Source organism: Salmo salar, chromosome ssa09 (genome assembly GCF_905237065.1).
Source record: "Salmo salar chromosome ssa09, Ssal_v3.1, whole genome shotgun sequence".
Classification (NCBI taxonomy): Eukaryota; Metazoa; Chordata; class Actinopteri; order Salmoniformes; family Salmonidae; genus Salmo; species Salmo salar.
The window spans coordinates 71381116-71397621 of record NC_059450.1 but is presented as its reverse complement, the minus strand read 5'-3'; the positions used below and the strand labels follow the sequence as shown (position 1 = coordinate 71397621).

Genomic DNA, 16506 nt, shown 5'->3' with positions numbered 1-16506 from the left:
TCTGTCCTGTCCTGTGCTGTCTTGTTTGTGGCTGTACACTGTCCTATCCTGTGCTGTTTGCTGTGCTGTGCTGCTGGTGGCAGGGTTGTGGCTCAGTGTGCTGAGTGTCTCCTGTGCTGTGTCATGTGGGGGACTCAGGGATGAAGATCAGTACCTCCTGCGTCACTCCAGCCCCGGCGCCCTGGACCAGGACTCCCCCAGCGGACAGCAGATGCTGCTGGCCCACCTGGACTGTCAGGACAAGGACGAGCTGCAGAGAACGCTGGCCCGCCTGGAGAACGAGAACCGGTGAGAAAATAGAGCCCTTTTGGTTTTAGAAATCTTTTATCTTAGAACCTTTAGAACTATTGGTCTTAGAACCTTTAAGGTGTAGAACCTTTTTGTCTTAAAACTTTTAAAACATAGAATCTTTTGGTCTTAGAACCTTTAAGGTCTAGAACCGTTTTGTCTTAGTACCTGTAGGACATAGGACCCGTTGGCCTTAGAACATTTGGGGCTTAGAACCTTTAGGTCTTAGAGCCTGTAGGACTTCCAAGCTTTAACTCTTACAACCCTACAGGGTTACTACCATGGCCATCCTAATCAATTAACCATGCTTCTGACACCCAGTGTGAGAACTACACATTGGAAGTAGATGAGGTGAGTTCCACCAGGAAATGTGAGTTCCACCAGGAAATGTAAAGAGCTTTGAGATTGTCAAAGCACTTTACATTTCCTGGTTGAACTCGCCTCATCCACTACCAGTAAGTCCTACAGGTTCTGAGACTGAAAGGTTAATAAACGATGATTATTATCATCATTCCGACTACATCGTGCACCTGTTGAAGCAGCAGCAGATCCAATCAAATAATCAATCAAGGAATTCAGAACAAGATCCAATTCTTAGTTTAAGGTTAATTAGGACCCAAAATCTTAAACAGTTGGCACATTCCCCAGATATCCTTATCTATGGACCACTATTGTCAGGGTGATTGTACAGTCGTGGCCAAAAGTTTTGAGAATTACATAAATATACATTTTCACAAGGTCTGCTGCCTCAGTTTGTATAATAGCAATTTGCATATAGTCCAGAATGTTATGAAGAGTGATCAGATGAATTGCAAAGTCCCTCTTTGCCATGCAAATTAACTGAATCCCCCAAAAACATTTCCACTGCATTTCAGCCCTGCCACAAAAGGAACAGCTGACATTATGTCAGTGATTCTTTCTTTAACACAGGTGTGAGTGTTGACGAGGACAAGGCTGGAGATCACTCTGTCATGCTGATTGAGTTTGTATAACAGACTGGAAGCTTCAAAAGGAGGGTGGTGCTTGGAATCATTGTTCTTCCTCTGTCAACCATGGTTACCCCGTCATCATTGCTTTGCACAAAAAGGGCTTCACAGGCAAGGATATTCCTGCCAGTAACATTGCACCTAAATCAACCATTTATCGGATCATCAAGAACTTCAAAGAGAGCGGTTCAATTGTTGTGAAGAAGGCTTCAGGGCACCCAAGAAAGTCCAGCAAGCGCCAGGACCGTCTCCTAAAGTTGATTCAGCAGCGGGATCAGGGCACCAACAGTACAGAGCTTGCTCAGGAATGGCAGCAGGCAGGTGTGAGTGCATCTGCATGCACAGTGAGGCGAAGTCTTTTGGAGGATGGCCTGGTGTCAAGAAGGGCAGCAAAGAAGCCACTTCTCTCCAGGAAAAACATCAGGGACAGACTGATATTCTGCAAAAGGTACAGGGATTGGACTGCTGAGGACTGGGGTAAAGTAATTTTCTCTGATGAATCCCCTTTACGATTGTTTGGGGCATCCGGAAAAAAGCTTGTCCGGAGAAGACAAGGTGAGCGCTACCATCAGTCCTGTGTCATGCCAACAGTAAAGCAACCTGAGACCATTCATGTGTGGGTTTGCTTCTCAGCCAAGGGAGTGGGCTCACTCACAATTTTGCCTAAGAACACAGCCATGAATAAAGAATGGTACCAACACATCCTCCGAGAGCAAATTCTCCCAACCATCCAAGAACAGTTTGGCGATGAACAATGCCTTTTCCAGCATGATGGAGCACCTTGCCATAAGGCAAAAGTGATAACTAACTGGCTCGGGGAACAAAACATCGATATTTTGGGTGCGGTATTTTGGGAAACTCCACAGAACTTAATCCCATTGAGAACTTGTGGTCAATCCTCAAGAGGCGGGTGGAAAAACAAAAACCCACAACTCCAAGCATTGATTATGCAAGAATGGGCTGCCATCAGTCAGGATGTGGCCCAAAAGTTAATTGACAGCATGCCAGGGCAGATTGCAGAGGTCTTGAAAAAGAAGGGTCAACACTGCAAAGCTTGACTCTTTGCATCAACTTCATATAATTGTCAATAAAAGCCTTTGACACTGTCGTGTCTTTGGCTATGCCGGATTAAGTGATATGGCATGCTATTCTATAAAATCCTTTCTCTGTAATTAATATTACCTGATTAAGCTAATCAGGTGGACGGAGCCGACATGGCGGCTTGTTACACAAAGAAAGGGGGTTGGGCTTGAATGAAAGAGCGGGAAGACTGAGGAACAAAGATACTACTATGCTATCGTAAATACAGAATCTTATGCATTCTAAATTACCGCACATTTGGAAAAGGAAAATGCAATAAATATTTACTCTGAGCTGCGCTTCGGTAGATTGGTCGTAGATGCTGGCCGGGTTGGCCAAGAGAGATCTTCCTGTCCTCGGAAGAATGTCTGTCACGTCCTGACCAGTAATAGGGGTTATTTGTTATTATAGTTTGGTCAGGACGTGGCAGGGGGTGTTTTTTTCATGTGGTTTGGGCTATGTATTTAGGTAGAGGGGTATTTGTTTTATATGGTTCGGGGTGTGTGTGTATGTAGAGGGGTGTTGGATTTATGTGTTCCGGGGTTTTTGGTTTATATTCTTGTTTTGTTTCTAGGGTTTCTATGTTGTGTATTTCTTTGTTGGCCTGGTGTGGCTCTCAATCAGGAACAGCTGTACATTGTTGTTTCTGATTGAGTGTCATACTTAGGGAGCCTGTTTTCCACCTGTCCCTTTGTGGGAGATTGTTTTTTCACTGCTGTTAGTATAGCCTGCGAAACTGTTGAACTGTCGTTCTTTGTTTATTGTTTTTTCGTGTTCACTTATAAATAAAATAAGGATGAGCACGCAACCCGCTGCGCCTTGGTCTCTAACCTACGACAACCGTGACAATGTCTCTGGTGGTAAATTGGATACGTTGTGGTATCTTCGTTTGACTCTGATAACTAGAGGGTGTATACTTTCCCAGGTGCAGTTTATGTCGTCCTGTCATCAGTCATAATGTCTCAGATGAGAACCGAACTGACATCCATACTCATTACGTTCCAAAGCATATTTCCAACTGGTTTTATTACCAAAATATGGTTCCTTTTCCCCATTTGTTTGATGTTCCCAGACTCTCTATATTTAACACAGGCTATTCAAGTCCTTCAGTAGGGTCAGAAACAAGAGGGGAAGGGAGAAAGGTATTTATGGGGGGGTCATAAACCTTACCCACGGGCCAACGTCATGACAACACTTATGAAATGCTTGTAATTATACTTCAGTATTCCATAGTAACATCTGACAAAAATATCCAAAGACACTGAAGCAGCAAACTTTGTGGAAATTAATATTTGTGTCATTCTTGGCCACGACTGTATAGTGAACAGAGTATACTACTGTATGATGCATGAGTGTGATGGGAAATAAATGGCTTTGGAACACATCAAATTGGATTCTCGTGCCCAAATAGGATTCTGTGTTACTTAAGTACCCTTAAGACCTTGAAGTAAAAGTTGAAATGAGAGAGAATCATGCTTTTCCCATACACTTCATTTGATACCAGAGGCAACTTTAAAAGGTATGATTCATTGGATTTATTCTATTTTGTCTTTTCTACGTGCCCTTGACCTTCGGGCCAACACACACACACGCACACACACACATTTGTTTGCTCTCCGTTTGTCACCGATGAATAATAGGTTAATAAAGCTAGATTAATAACATAAATACACACAGCCCTTTGGTGTCTGAAACCTTAGCCTAGTTTGGTATTATTTCTGTATTGTTATGATGAGGTATATCCTGTGTGATCCTCATTTAGCACTGCAGCTGTCCTCCTTTATTCTGATTGGCTTATTGGACCCCATGTGATATGTCAGAATCTGGGCCTGACGACCAAAATCAGACTCATTGTGGAAGTCATGAGTGTGTAGCTCATGAATATGTGGTAGAATTAGTACCGTCATCCCATGCCTCAACTTTCTTAGCTCCGTGAAAATTGTCAGGAAAATAAGAATAAAAAAGATTCCCGTGCACAATTTCGCTGCTCAGAAAAGTGATCTTTATTGTCTGTGCGAAATGTGTCACGAACCGACTCGTAGCCCGCAACAGAAAGGGAAACAACATGGAGATCAAGGAATAACACAAATATATTTATTAACTAAAGTAAACTATAAACAAATAACAATGGTGTGTGTAGTCAGTAGTGTAAGTGAGTGGTTGCATGAATAGATGTGATAATGCAAACAAACAAAACAGCCACAAAAAAATGCCACAACCAAAATTCAGCAGTGTGTCTGCGTGGAGAGAGTCTCCCCAATGAATGGGGGAAAGGTGTATTTATCCCCAGGACACACCCGAGCCCAGGTGTGTCCCATTCCGCTGACGACCCTCCCGTGCCGCCCACCGACATCCTAATAAGGAGAACAAGAGCAAAGAGAAAGAATTCGGCAGACAGAGTGGGAGGGTCATCACAAATGTTATAGAGACATAGGCATTCTGTTTCCATACAGACAGAAATGAATTATGAGCTGTGGTAAATGGTGAATGCACAGGATTCGTCTTTATGTTAAACACAAGTTAATCCTGATCAACAGTTCAAGTCGATAACATTTCTGTTTTCATACAGTGTATATGTTAAGAGCGATAGGAGTTTTTCACTAGTCAGTTCGCATGATCAGCACGCAGACAGTGAACATTAGATAAAACCCACCTGGCTAAACACCTAGGTGTGATTTTAGACTCCGAAATGCGACCAAATCAGTTTTCTTATCAGAACTGGCGACCAATAAACTTAGATTTTATCATCTACTTAACAGTGCCAAAATGCGTCAGTTTCTCTGCCAGACCAACATTGAGAGACTAATGCATGTTTTTATTACTACCAGGCTTGGTTACTGCGATGGTCTCCTGTCTGGTCTTCCCAAGAAAAATATTGGCCAACTGCCAATTAATTGAGAATGCAGCAGCACCTGTGCTAACTAAGACTGCACACATAACACCTATTTTAAAGTCCCTTCATTGGTTGCCTGTTCGTTTTACAGTTGATTTTAAAATTGCTTTATACCTTTTTAAAGCACTATGTGGTCTTGCACCTGAACACATGTATCATATGCATTTAGGATATGTGTCCGGTCGGTCCCTTAGATCCTCTGGCACTGGAGTTTGAGATGTTCCAAAAGATTTTGTGACAATGCCTTTAGTCAGCCCTAAGTTAGATTTGGTTGGTGGGACCCTCAGTCATTTAGCAGACATACAGGAGCAATTAGCGTTTGTGCATGTACCAGCAAATAGCATAATGTGAGATTGTTCACTTAGGGAGCTCAGAGATTTCAACCAGCAACCTTTTGATTATTTGCCCAACACTAGCGCTAGGCTACCTGCCACCCATAGTACTCTGGTCAACACTAGCGCTAGGCTACCTGCCACCCATTGTACTCTGGTCAACACTAGCACTAGGCTACCTGCCACCCATAGTACTCTGGTCAACACTAGCGCTAGGCTACCTGCCACCCATAGTACTCTGGTCAACACTAGCGCTAGGCTACCTGCCACCCATAGTACTCTGGTCAACACTAGCGCTAGGCTACCTGCCACCCATAGTACTCTGGTCAACACTAGCGCTAGGCTACCTGCCACCCATAGTACTCTGGTCAACACTAGCGCTAGGCTACCTGCCACCCATAGTACTCTGGTCAACACTAGCGCTAGGCTACCTGCCACCCATAGTACTCTGGTCAACACTAGCGCTAGGCTACCTGCCACCCATAGTACTCTGGTCAACACTAGCACTAGGCTACCTACCACCCATAGTACTCTGGTCAAAAGTAGTGCACTTAATAGTTTGTCACCTCGCTGCAAAACGTTTTAATGGCCTCCTCTTGACAGTGGAGAGAAAACGCTTTGTTTTAAAGTTCATTTCCTGCAATTTTACAAATTTTGCCATGGGGCGGCAAGAACTTTGTAAGTTTATAACAAAACAAAACAATACATTTTTGCAGTTTTAAAGCTAAAATCCTGCAATTCGACACATGTTGTATTGACTTATGCCATGTTAATATGATCTGAGTGAGAATGACTAACAAAATCAATGGGGGCCCTGTGGAGGTCAGGGCCCCTGCATGCTAGGTCGGTATTCAATCATAATTACTACAAATTTAGACAGATTGCCAGCTAACAATTGTCAGCTGATATGGCAATTTTAGTAACTGTCAGTGGAAGACATAACAAGAGAATAACTAATGATGCACAACCAAATTTTGAAATTGCACCTGGTGTATTATATTATTCTTACTCTCAGTAGTAAGTTGAGACCCTGACTAAGTTCCTAAAAAAAAGAAATTGACAACTTGATTTGAGTCCCCCTGTGTGAAATTCAAATGATTGAACGTGATTTGGAAAGGCACACACCTGTCTATATAAGGTTCCAATGTTGCCAGTGCATGTCAGAGCAAAACAAAGCCATGAGGTCGAAGGAATTGTCCGTAGAGCTCCGAGACAGGATTTAGTCGAGGCACAGATCTGGGGAAGGGTACCAAAGCATTTCTGGAGCATTGAAGGTCCTTCAAGAACATAGTGGCCTCCATCATTCTTAAATGCAAGAAGTTTGGACCCAGCAAGACTCTTCCTAGAGCTGGCCACCTGACCAAACTGAGCAATGGGGGAGAAGGGCCTTGGTCAAAGAGGTGACCAAGAACCTGATGGTCACTCTGACAGAGCTCCAGAGTTCCTCTGTGGAGATGGGAAAACCTTCCAGAAGGACAACCAGCTCTGCAGCACTCCACCAATCAGGCCTTTATGGTAGAGTGGCCAGACGGAAGCCACTCCTCAGTAAAAGGCACGACAGCCCACTTGAAGTTTGCCAAAAGGCATCTAAAGGACTCTCAGACATGAGACACAACATTCTCTGGTCTGATGAAACCAAGATTGAACTCATTGGCCTGAATGCCAAGCGTCACATCTGGAGGAAACCTGGCACCATCCCTACGGGGAAGCATGGTGGTGGCAGCATCCTGCTGTTTTGGCAGCATCGTGCTGTTTTTCAGCGGCAGGGACTGAGAGAAGTTAGGATTGAGGGAAAGATGAACGGAGCAAAGTACAGAGAGATCCTTGATGAAAACCTGCTCCAGAGCACTCAGGACCTCAGACTGGGGCGAAGGTTCACCTTCCAACAGGACAACAACACTAAGCACACAGCCAAGACAACGCAGGAGTGGCTTCGGGACAAGTCTCTGAGTCCTTGAGTGGCCCAGCCAGACCCTAGACTTGAACCTGATAGCTGTGCAGCGACACTCCCCATCCAACCTGACAGAGCTTGAGAGGATATGCAGAGAAGAATAGGAGAAACTCCCCAAATACAGGTGTGCCAAGCTTGTAGTGCCATACCAAAGAAGACTCAAGGCTGTAATCGCTGCCAAAGGTGCTTCAACAAAGTACTGAGTAAAGGGTCTGAATACTCATGTAAATGTGATATTTCTGTATTTTTTATTTATACATTTGCACACATTGCTAAAAAGCTGTCTTTGCTTTGCCATTATGGGGTATTGTGTGTAGATTGATGAGAATTTTTTTTTACTTAATCAATTTTAGAATAAGGCTGTAACGTAACAAAATGTGAAAAAAGTCAAGGGGTCTGAATACTTTCCGAATGCACTGTATGCCTGGAACCGGCCCTGCCTTTAGTCACTGTGATGCTGGCCTTTGGAACAGCCTGCCAGAGGATCTGAGGGCCTCACAAATGGTAGACAATTTGAAGAAAAAGGTTAAGACATACTTCTTTAGCTGCACTTTTACCTACGGTGCTTTTAGTTGTCTCAGCCATAGTGCCATCTTCATTTATTTATACGTTTTTCACTGTATTCTCATGTCCACTGTTATTTTACTGTTTTATTTTTTGAATTTGTCTCAAAAAATATATTCTTGTCTATCTTAAATGTATATTTGTATAGAAAACGTTTTGTGTTATCTTTCGTTCCTTTTATTATTATATTTGTAAACCACTTTGAAATGAATTCTCTTTTAGAAATGTGCTATACAGTAGAAATAAAGTCATTGAGTTACACGCACTACGGCGCTTACAGACAGCTCACACCATTTACTATCATAGCCTATTGTGGACAGTGTGTGTGTGTCAGTGAAAACTCCCAGCTCTTTAAAATGCTGTCTGCTGATGTCTCTGTCCTCTCTCCTATTCCCCAGGGTGCTGCAGGGGGAGTGGCGGCGGCTGAAGTGGAGGCATGAGGAGGCGGCTGCAGCGCCCCAGCTGACGGAGGGAGGTGAGGGGGTTCCGGGATCTCCCACGGAGGGCCAGCAGGACGAGGAGCTCCTGGCCGAGGCAAGGGTCCTCCGGCAGCACAAGACTCGCCTGGAGACACGCATGCAGATCCTGGAGGACCACAACAAACAGCTGGAGTCCCAGCTGCACAGGCTACGAGAGTTACTGCTGCAGGTAGGGAGGGAGGAAGGGGAAAGGAAAGTGTAAAGAAAGAAAAAAGATGGTTTGGAAAAGAGGAGAGGGGGGGTGAGGTAGAGAACAACTATAAGGGCTTAAAACTGCAGGTACAGAGACAGAAAGGGAGGGGGATAGAGCTGATGAGAGACTGAGGGAAATACCTACGGTAAGGAGAGAAAGAAAGAGGGGGATAGACTCAAGAGAGATTAAGAAGCAGAATGATAAAAGGAAGCAAAAAAGGGGAACAAAGAGAATAGATGGACTGAAAGAAAATAGGACACTGCTGTAGGAGAATAGGAATATGTGAATGGGGAATAAAGAGAGGGAGAGGAAGGAATGGAATAATTTGTACTGCTGCAGTAGAGGGAGAGAGAGAAAGAGAGAGTGACAGGAAGGCATTTCCTCAGGTGAAAAGACTTGGAAATTGGGAATAGAGAGAGGAGATTGAAAGAGAGACTGGAGAGATGGTTCAGTTTAGTGGAAAGAGGGGAATGGGATTGGGAACAGCGGGACTGAGTACCAAGAATTCTAAAGTTGCAGATTTGAACTTTCTCACCACTTCCATGAACCTCCCATATCATATAAGGCCTTTCAATCCCTTCTTAAGAAATGTTCCTGCACGTAGATACTTTATTTCCTTCAGTCTATTGTTCCAATATGAAGTGGTGGAGTGGTGGAGTGGTGGAGTGGGTGTGGGCAGTCAACTGTCAGTGTCAACCGTTCTGTTTTCATCTCTGTAGAAAGTAGATTTTCCTTTGTTCATCGTACAACTAGGTCTGAATCCCCAGCCAACGCAGCCTTCAGTTTCGCTGGAACACTTTGACTTATTTAGTGCGTCTACATGTTTACTGTATCCTTCAACCCCAACCAACACATTCCAATAACGTTTGTGCTTTTCTGAAGTAGCTGTCGTTGGGAATTTTGTTGTGATTGATGACACTATTTACTTTCCACCAGCCCAAAGATGATTCAGAGGCCAACGGGTCGGAACCTTCGTCCCTGTCGTCTCCGGTGTCAGGGGGAGGCCATCAGGGGGACGGACCCAGTAGAGAGACCACAGACACAGAGGCAGCAGGTGAGCTACTAAGGCAAATGTTCCCGAATATTAGGTCCTGTCTAGTCTGGGTACCAGTCTATTTAGCTAACATTCCACTCCGTGCCACTCCTGTAATTTGCCAAATGAACAGAGACAGCAATCAGGCTAGGTCCCACTGGTGGGTTGCAAGTTCCAAGCAATTCCTGCTGGATTATTGACTGAAAACAAAATGTTCATTTAGTGGGCCATAACAACATTGGAATGAGATGATCGAGTGTTCTGTTGTCACTCATCTCTCTCCGTGTGATGCTGTGTGTGACAGGAGATGGCGATGAGGATCATGAACAGGACACAGTGCAGCAGCTGCAGGAGGTCATAGAGCAGCTGAGAAACGTCTTCCCTTCAGAACCTGGTGAGTCTCTCTCTGACCCTACAGACCTGAGACAGACACGCCACAGATACAACCACTTGCTTGTGCACATCAAGGTAGTGAGTCTACTTCTAACAGATAGAAGCAGGGTATGTACAGTTTACTAGCCTGATCAAAACCCTGGTGAAGACCCACATTGAGGACTGGTCATTCTGCTTGTGTTCTAAAACTTAATTTTGACCCTTAATTGCCACTTTTCCCCCTCTCTCCTCTTCCAGGAACCACGTCACTCATCTAACCCAGGGCGACGCTTGGAGTGCAGAGTGATGCCTGATGGGATGCCTGATGGCCCGTGCCCCATATAGCTGCCGTCAGAGGGACAGAGAGTGCACTAGGTTCTTGACCCATACAGCAGCTCACCCAGAGCTGACCCCTCTCCCTCCCCCTGGACCTCTGTGCACTAACCACCCCTGTGGGAGCCAAAGGCTAACAGCTAATGCTAATGTCCAGGTCGGGCCAAGCACTATGCTAACAAGCTATGGCTAATGTTAGCGGTGCAGCCAGACACTGTGTTAACCAGCTAAGGAGGCTAAGGAAGCTAACGGCTAACGTTAGCAGCCCAGCCAGGCAGAAACCGTTTTAGCTAGCTAATCCACTACTGGCTAACGCTAGCATCCCAGCCATGACACTGTGCTAACCAGCGTCCACATAGTCGTCCGAAGGTGTGACGCTTTATATCCATACAGCACAAGGACCTTCCACAAAAATGACTTTTACACAATGCAAAAATGAGTGAGGATTTCCATCATGTTTGTTCTATCCAGTAACTGCGTGCGTTTGTGTTTTTCCTGTTTTCTAATGCGTTTCAAACTTCTCTTTTTTTTTTACGAGGCGTTCATGCGCACCAGCGTTGACTCAATTTGGGCCAGGCTGGCTGCGTTTCATGCGTCTGTGATCAGGCGGCTGGGGCAGGCGTACCCAGAGCAAAGCAGAGCAGATTGCCGGGGAGCCAGCGGGACCCACAACAAGCTTATTGACTCTGTGGGACTGACACATCATCAGTAAAACCCTATGATTTATTTAAGACAGCCAAAGTGCCCGCCAGCGCATGCAGCGCTGCTTCTGTGCACACAGCTCCTCTAATCTTCCCAAACTGGGATGCCTGTCGTCTCTCTCGCATGGCTCCCCGCTCTCTCTGTCACAGTGAGTGCACATATCATACACACACGCAGTCACACGTTGTTTCAGATGAACTCTCATGCTGTATTAACACACGTGCTCATACTCAGATTCATATCAACCTTCATATCACATACAGTCGGAATACACACCTATAAACACGTATAAACGCACATACGCTTACACTCACAGCCGCAAACTTTTGTGAAAAGAAATCAGTGACGAAAGAAGGGCTGTGATTTTGCGTCTCTCTCTCTGTTCAGAAGGAGAGTCTTGAGACAACGCCGATTCGTGTCGTGGCTCAGTGTGTTTAGCTGAGAAAGCTTCTAGCTTTAAACGCCGGGCCCTCCTCTGGCTCCCGCTGCGTGCACAGCAGAGAAGGCATGGTGCCTCAGTGCCCCATGTTGCTTAAACCTTTCAGGGGTACACAAATGCCTAGGATAGTAGGAGCTCGAGGCTGGCGGGGGGGTTGGGCTACCATCACACCAGGATCATGTGACACTCCAGACAGAGCACAGTCTATTTGCCTTAAACCCAGACAGAGCCCAGCACAGACCAATACGTGTGTTTTATGTTGCTGCCTCAAACATTATTAAATGGAGTTCGCCCTGGCGCTCGCTCTCTCTCTCTCTCTCTCTCTCTCTCTCTCTCTCTCTCTCTCTCTCTCTCTCTCTCTCTCTCTCTCTCCTCCCCCTCTCCCTCTCTTCTTTTCTCTTTTTATGCGTGTGACTCATCCATGTGTGTATCAGATGTTAAAGTACTGGATCACATATGCCTTTTTTTGTCATTCAGTGTTTTCACAATCAGAGGAGGAAATTGCATCATTTGGGTGTAGTGGGTGGATGTGGCTGTCATTCCATGTGAGATGCTAGTTCTGTTTAGGGGTCTGGGTTCTGTGGCATTTTGCATTAGAGGCATCAGAGAGCCTTTATGAGTAAGGACAGGGAAGACAGTGGGAATTGACAGCGCTAGAGCGGCCTAGCACCTGAGAGACGAATTAAAAGGCTGGGGTCAAATAGGGCTTTGGCGGGGTGGAGGGAGGGAGGGAGGGAGGATGGTGGGAATGTGATAGCGAAGTGGAAGGGAGGCTCGGAGGAGGGGAGATCTGAGAGACCAAAGGAAAGGGGAAGAAAATAGTCTATTTAGTGCTCCTGGGCTGAATGGAGAGGAGCCATCCACTTTGATGTGCTTGCCACAGCAAATCTCCAAGAGATGGACGCAGACAGTAGGCGAGTGGTTTGCTAGAAAAAAAGAGGACCGATGCTCTGTTTTTTACGAGGTACCACTTCCGTTAAGTTCTTACACCCACAGTCGTAGGGAGCCATGATGTGAATCGTTTGTATTCATTCAGAGAACATCCTGACCTTATTGCCAAGAACAGATTTCAGTTTGAATCCCATCCCGGTATTCGTTAGACTTTATCCCCTCCAGGCGCCAGCGTTCACATTTGACATAGTCGAGTTCCGCCGTGGCTGTCTGTTTGTTTTGCTGCTGTTGCTAGGGAACTGAACACTGTACAGGTTGAGAGTCGGCAAGGTGGGGCGCCGTTCATAATGGAAATGATGATAACCATATGGGGAAGAGAGGGCGCCTCGATTCCATACCTCAGCCACCTTATCCCCCGATCACTCCTTAACCACCCCCGCTGAACAACGCCTGCCACTGTTTAGTGTTTAACTGGCATAGAAAGTCATTATCATTGGCATCTGTTCTACCTTTGCCAAGGGCTGATGTGCACCGGCATCCTTCTTTACAGGATCCAGGAACAAAGAATTGCTCAAGTGGAAAAAACACGCAACGCAAATAATGTTTACTCTTTGGAAACCTCTTTAATGTGTTTATTTAATTTTTTTGTAAACACACGTCTCATTACACATTGATGAGCCCCCTGAACATAGTTTTGGCTCTGAATATACGCAGCTGTGAATGCATCACAACTCTCTCTCACTCTCGCTCTCTGTGTGTGAAATTATCAACTACAGCGATTAGGCCTAGAAACCATATGTCATGTAGACCTATAGAAACTATTCACCCTTGCCCTTTTCCACATTTAGTTGTGTTACAGCCTGAATTTAAAATCCATTACATTTAGATTTTGTGTCACTGGCCTACACAAAATACCTCATAATGTCAAAGTGGAATCATTTTTTGGGAAATGTTTACTCCACAATACTAACCTAAATGACAGTACGGAAAGGAAGCCTTTACAGAATAAAAAATATTCCAAAACGTGCATCCTGTTTGCAATAAGGCAATAAAGTAAAACTGCAAAACATGTGGTAAAGAAATCAACTTTATGTCCTGAATACAAAGTGTTATGTTTGGGGCAAATCCAACACAACACATCACTGAGCCCCACTTCATATTTTCAAGCATGGTGGTGGCTGCATCATGTTATGGGAATGCTTGTCAATGGCAAGGACTCAGGGACCTTTTTTTTTATTATAAAAAGAAACGGAATAGAGCTATGTTCCGGCCAAATCCTATCCAGGTGTGCAAGGCTCTCAGAGACTTACCCAGAAAGACTCACAGCTGTAATCGCTGCCAAAGCTGATTCTAACATTGACTCAGCGGTGTGAATACTTAAATTAGATATTTTTGTATTTCACTTTCAATGCATTTGTTAACATTTCTAAAAACATTTTTTCACTTTGTCATTATTAGGTATTGTGAGTAGATGGCTCAGGGGAATTAAAAAAATATATATATACAGGCTGTAACAACAAAATGTTGAATAAGTCAAGGGGCATGAATACTTTCTGAAGGCACTGTAAATGTTTTGTGTGTTTTGGACAATATTGGAGGTAGGAGAGAGTAGGTGGAATGAATGATTACACCACTGTAGCAGGTAGTTTGGCAGACTGATATAACGATATGTAACAGTGCAGCAGAAAACTGTAGCTCTTCACTGTGTCCCTGTTACTTTAACTCCCAGAAGTCCATACTGCCTTTGTAGTGGCATTGTGTTATAGCCCATCGAAGCGAAGCCTCTGTAAGAACACTACGTTATACTGGCCACGTCACGTCTCTCTGGAGTCATGTGATTATCCATCTGAGGCATCTAATGTTCGAGATAAAACCACTGTGGAGCTCTACAAGTAGTGTCCCGGGCTCCCCGCAGCGCGACCTCACGCTGGATACCAGTCCGATCATCTTCGGCGTGATTGAGGAGAAGCCCTAGTCGCCGGAGACAGAGACAGTTTAGAGGACATGGCCAACGGGTATGGCTGTGTCCTTGCTATATATAGTTGGTCAACCCGTTATAGAGCAACACTCATTATTCCTAATGGCGAGACCTTCTGTGCACGCTGAGTTCTGGGCACCTTGGCATCGTTACGAGACACAGGGAGGGGTTGTTGGTGTTCTCGAACACGGCAGGGCCATGAATTACTTAACCTCTTATGGGAATCAGAGCTACGACGACATACACTAGCCTAGCCTATTTTAGCACACAGAGACGCCCGCCACCCCAAAACACAGACTCATCTTTTCTATTCTACTGTCTTTTTTAAAGCAACGTTACCACGCCTCATTACTTGTCCATTTGTTTATGACTAATGTGTCTGTCATTTATTTACTTGTTTGTTTATTTAATTTTGTACTGTACTGACATTCCTCCATGTTGCTGTCCTCCCCATCGGTTTTTAATCTGTATAAAATGATTGAAAAAGAAAGGCTTTTTAATAACGAGTGGGTTACTGGCTGCTTTCTACTCTTTATGTACAAAGAATAAATACAATTTGTATTTGTTATACACAACGTCTGCTTGTCTTTTGTGTATGCCACCAAGTATGACCCTGAATTGAATTATGGTAATCACCACATGATATGTCATGATCACATCAATGTCTTGAATCATATCAATGTCATATATCATATCATGAATCATATCAATGTCATGAATCACATCAATGTCATGAATCACATCAATGTCATGATCACATTAATGTCATGATCACATCAATGTCATGAATCACATCAATGTCATGATCACATCAAAGTCATGATCACATCAATGTCTTGATCACATCAATGTCATGAATCATATCAATGTCATGATCACATCAATGTCATGAATCATATCAATGTCATGATCACATCAATGTCATGAATCATATCAATGTCATGATCACATCAATGTCATGATCACATCAATGTCATGAATCATATCAATGTCATGATCACATCAATGTCATGATCACATCAATGTCATGATCACATCAATGTCTTGATCACATCAATGTCATGAATCATATCAATGCCTGTGTATGTTTTACCTATTTTTCTTGTGTTAACTTTTGGACTTGGTGGAGGGATGGATATTTCCAGTCGAGACCCCAGGCTTGGTGTTGCTTGCCCCCTCTGATGGACACGGCTGTTCATCAGAACTCTTTCCCTCTATTTTTCTCCCTTCATCCATTTTGCTTTCCTCTGCCTCTCCTTTGTTAGGTCTGTCCATCTGTGTCTAACCTGACTCTCTCCTTTGTTAGGTCTGTCCATCTGTGTGTCTAACCTGACTCTCTCCTTTGTTAGGTCTGTCCATCTGTGTCTAACCTGACTCTCTCCTTTGTTAGGTCTGTCCATCTGTGTGTCTAACCTGACTCTCTCCTTTGTTAGGTCTGTCCATATGTGTGTCTAACCTGACTCTCTCCTTTGTTAGGTCTGTCCATCTGTGTCTAACCTGACTCTCTCCTTTGTTAGGTCTGTCCATCTGTGTGTCTAACCTGACTCTCTCCTTTGTTAGGTCTGTCCATATGTGTGTCTAACCTGACTCTCTCCTTTGTTAGGTCTGTCCATCTGTGTGTCTAACCTGACTCTCTCCTTTGTTAGGTCTGTCCATCTGTGTGTCTAACCTGACTCTCTCCTTTGTTAGGTCTGTCCATCTGTGTGTCTAACCTGACTCTCTCCTTTGTTAGGTCTGTCCATCTGTGTGTCTAACCTGACTCACCTTTGTTAGGTCTGTCCATCTGTGTGTCTAACCTGACTCTCTCCTTTGTTAGGTCTGTCCATCTGTGTGTCTAACCTGACTCTCTCCTTTGTTAGGTCTGTCCATCTGTGTGTCTAACCTGACTCTCTCCTTTGTTAGGTCTGTCCATCTGTGTGTCTAACCTGACTCACCTTTGTTAGGTCTGTCCATCTGTGTGTCTAACCTGACTCACCTCAGCTACCTCTGAAA

The 16506-nt window shown here is 44.5% G+C and overlaps 1 protein-coding gene across 2 annotated transcripts in view; it reads left to right on the top strand.

Annotated features, from left to right (window-relative positions):
* LOC106611717 (dystrophin-related protein 2) overlaps window positions 1-15084 on the top strand; it is a 237994-nt gene extending 222910 nt beyond the window's left edge. For both annotated transcript variants that reach the window (XM_014212218.2, XM_014212217.2), the window contains 5 exons: window positions 139-288; window positions 8493-8742; window positions 9703-9820; window positions 10104-10193; window positions 10430-15084. In XM_014212218.2, coding sequence (XP_014067693.1) covers window positions 139-288; window positions 8493-8742; window positions 9703-9820; window positions 10104-10193; window positions 10430-10449 — 628 coding nt within the window. In that variant the 3' untranslated portion in view covers window positions 10450-15084. The remainder of the gene's footprint in view (window positions 1-138; window positions 289-8492; window positions 8743-9702; window positions 9821-10103; window positions 10194-10429) is intronic.
* Window positions 15085-16506: the final 1422 nt, after the last annotated feature.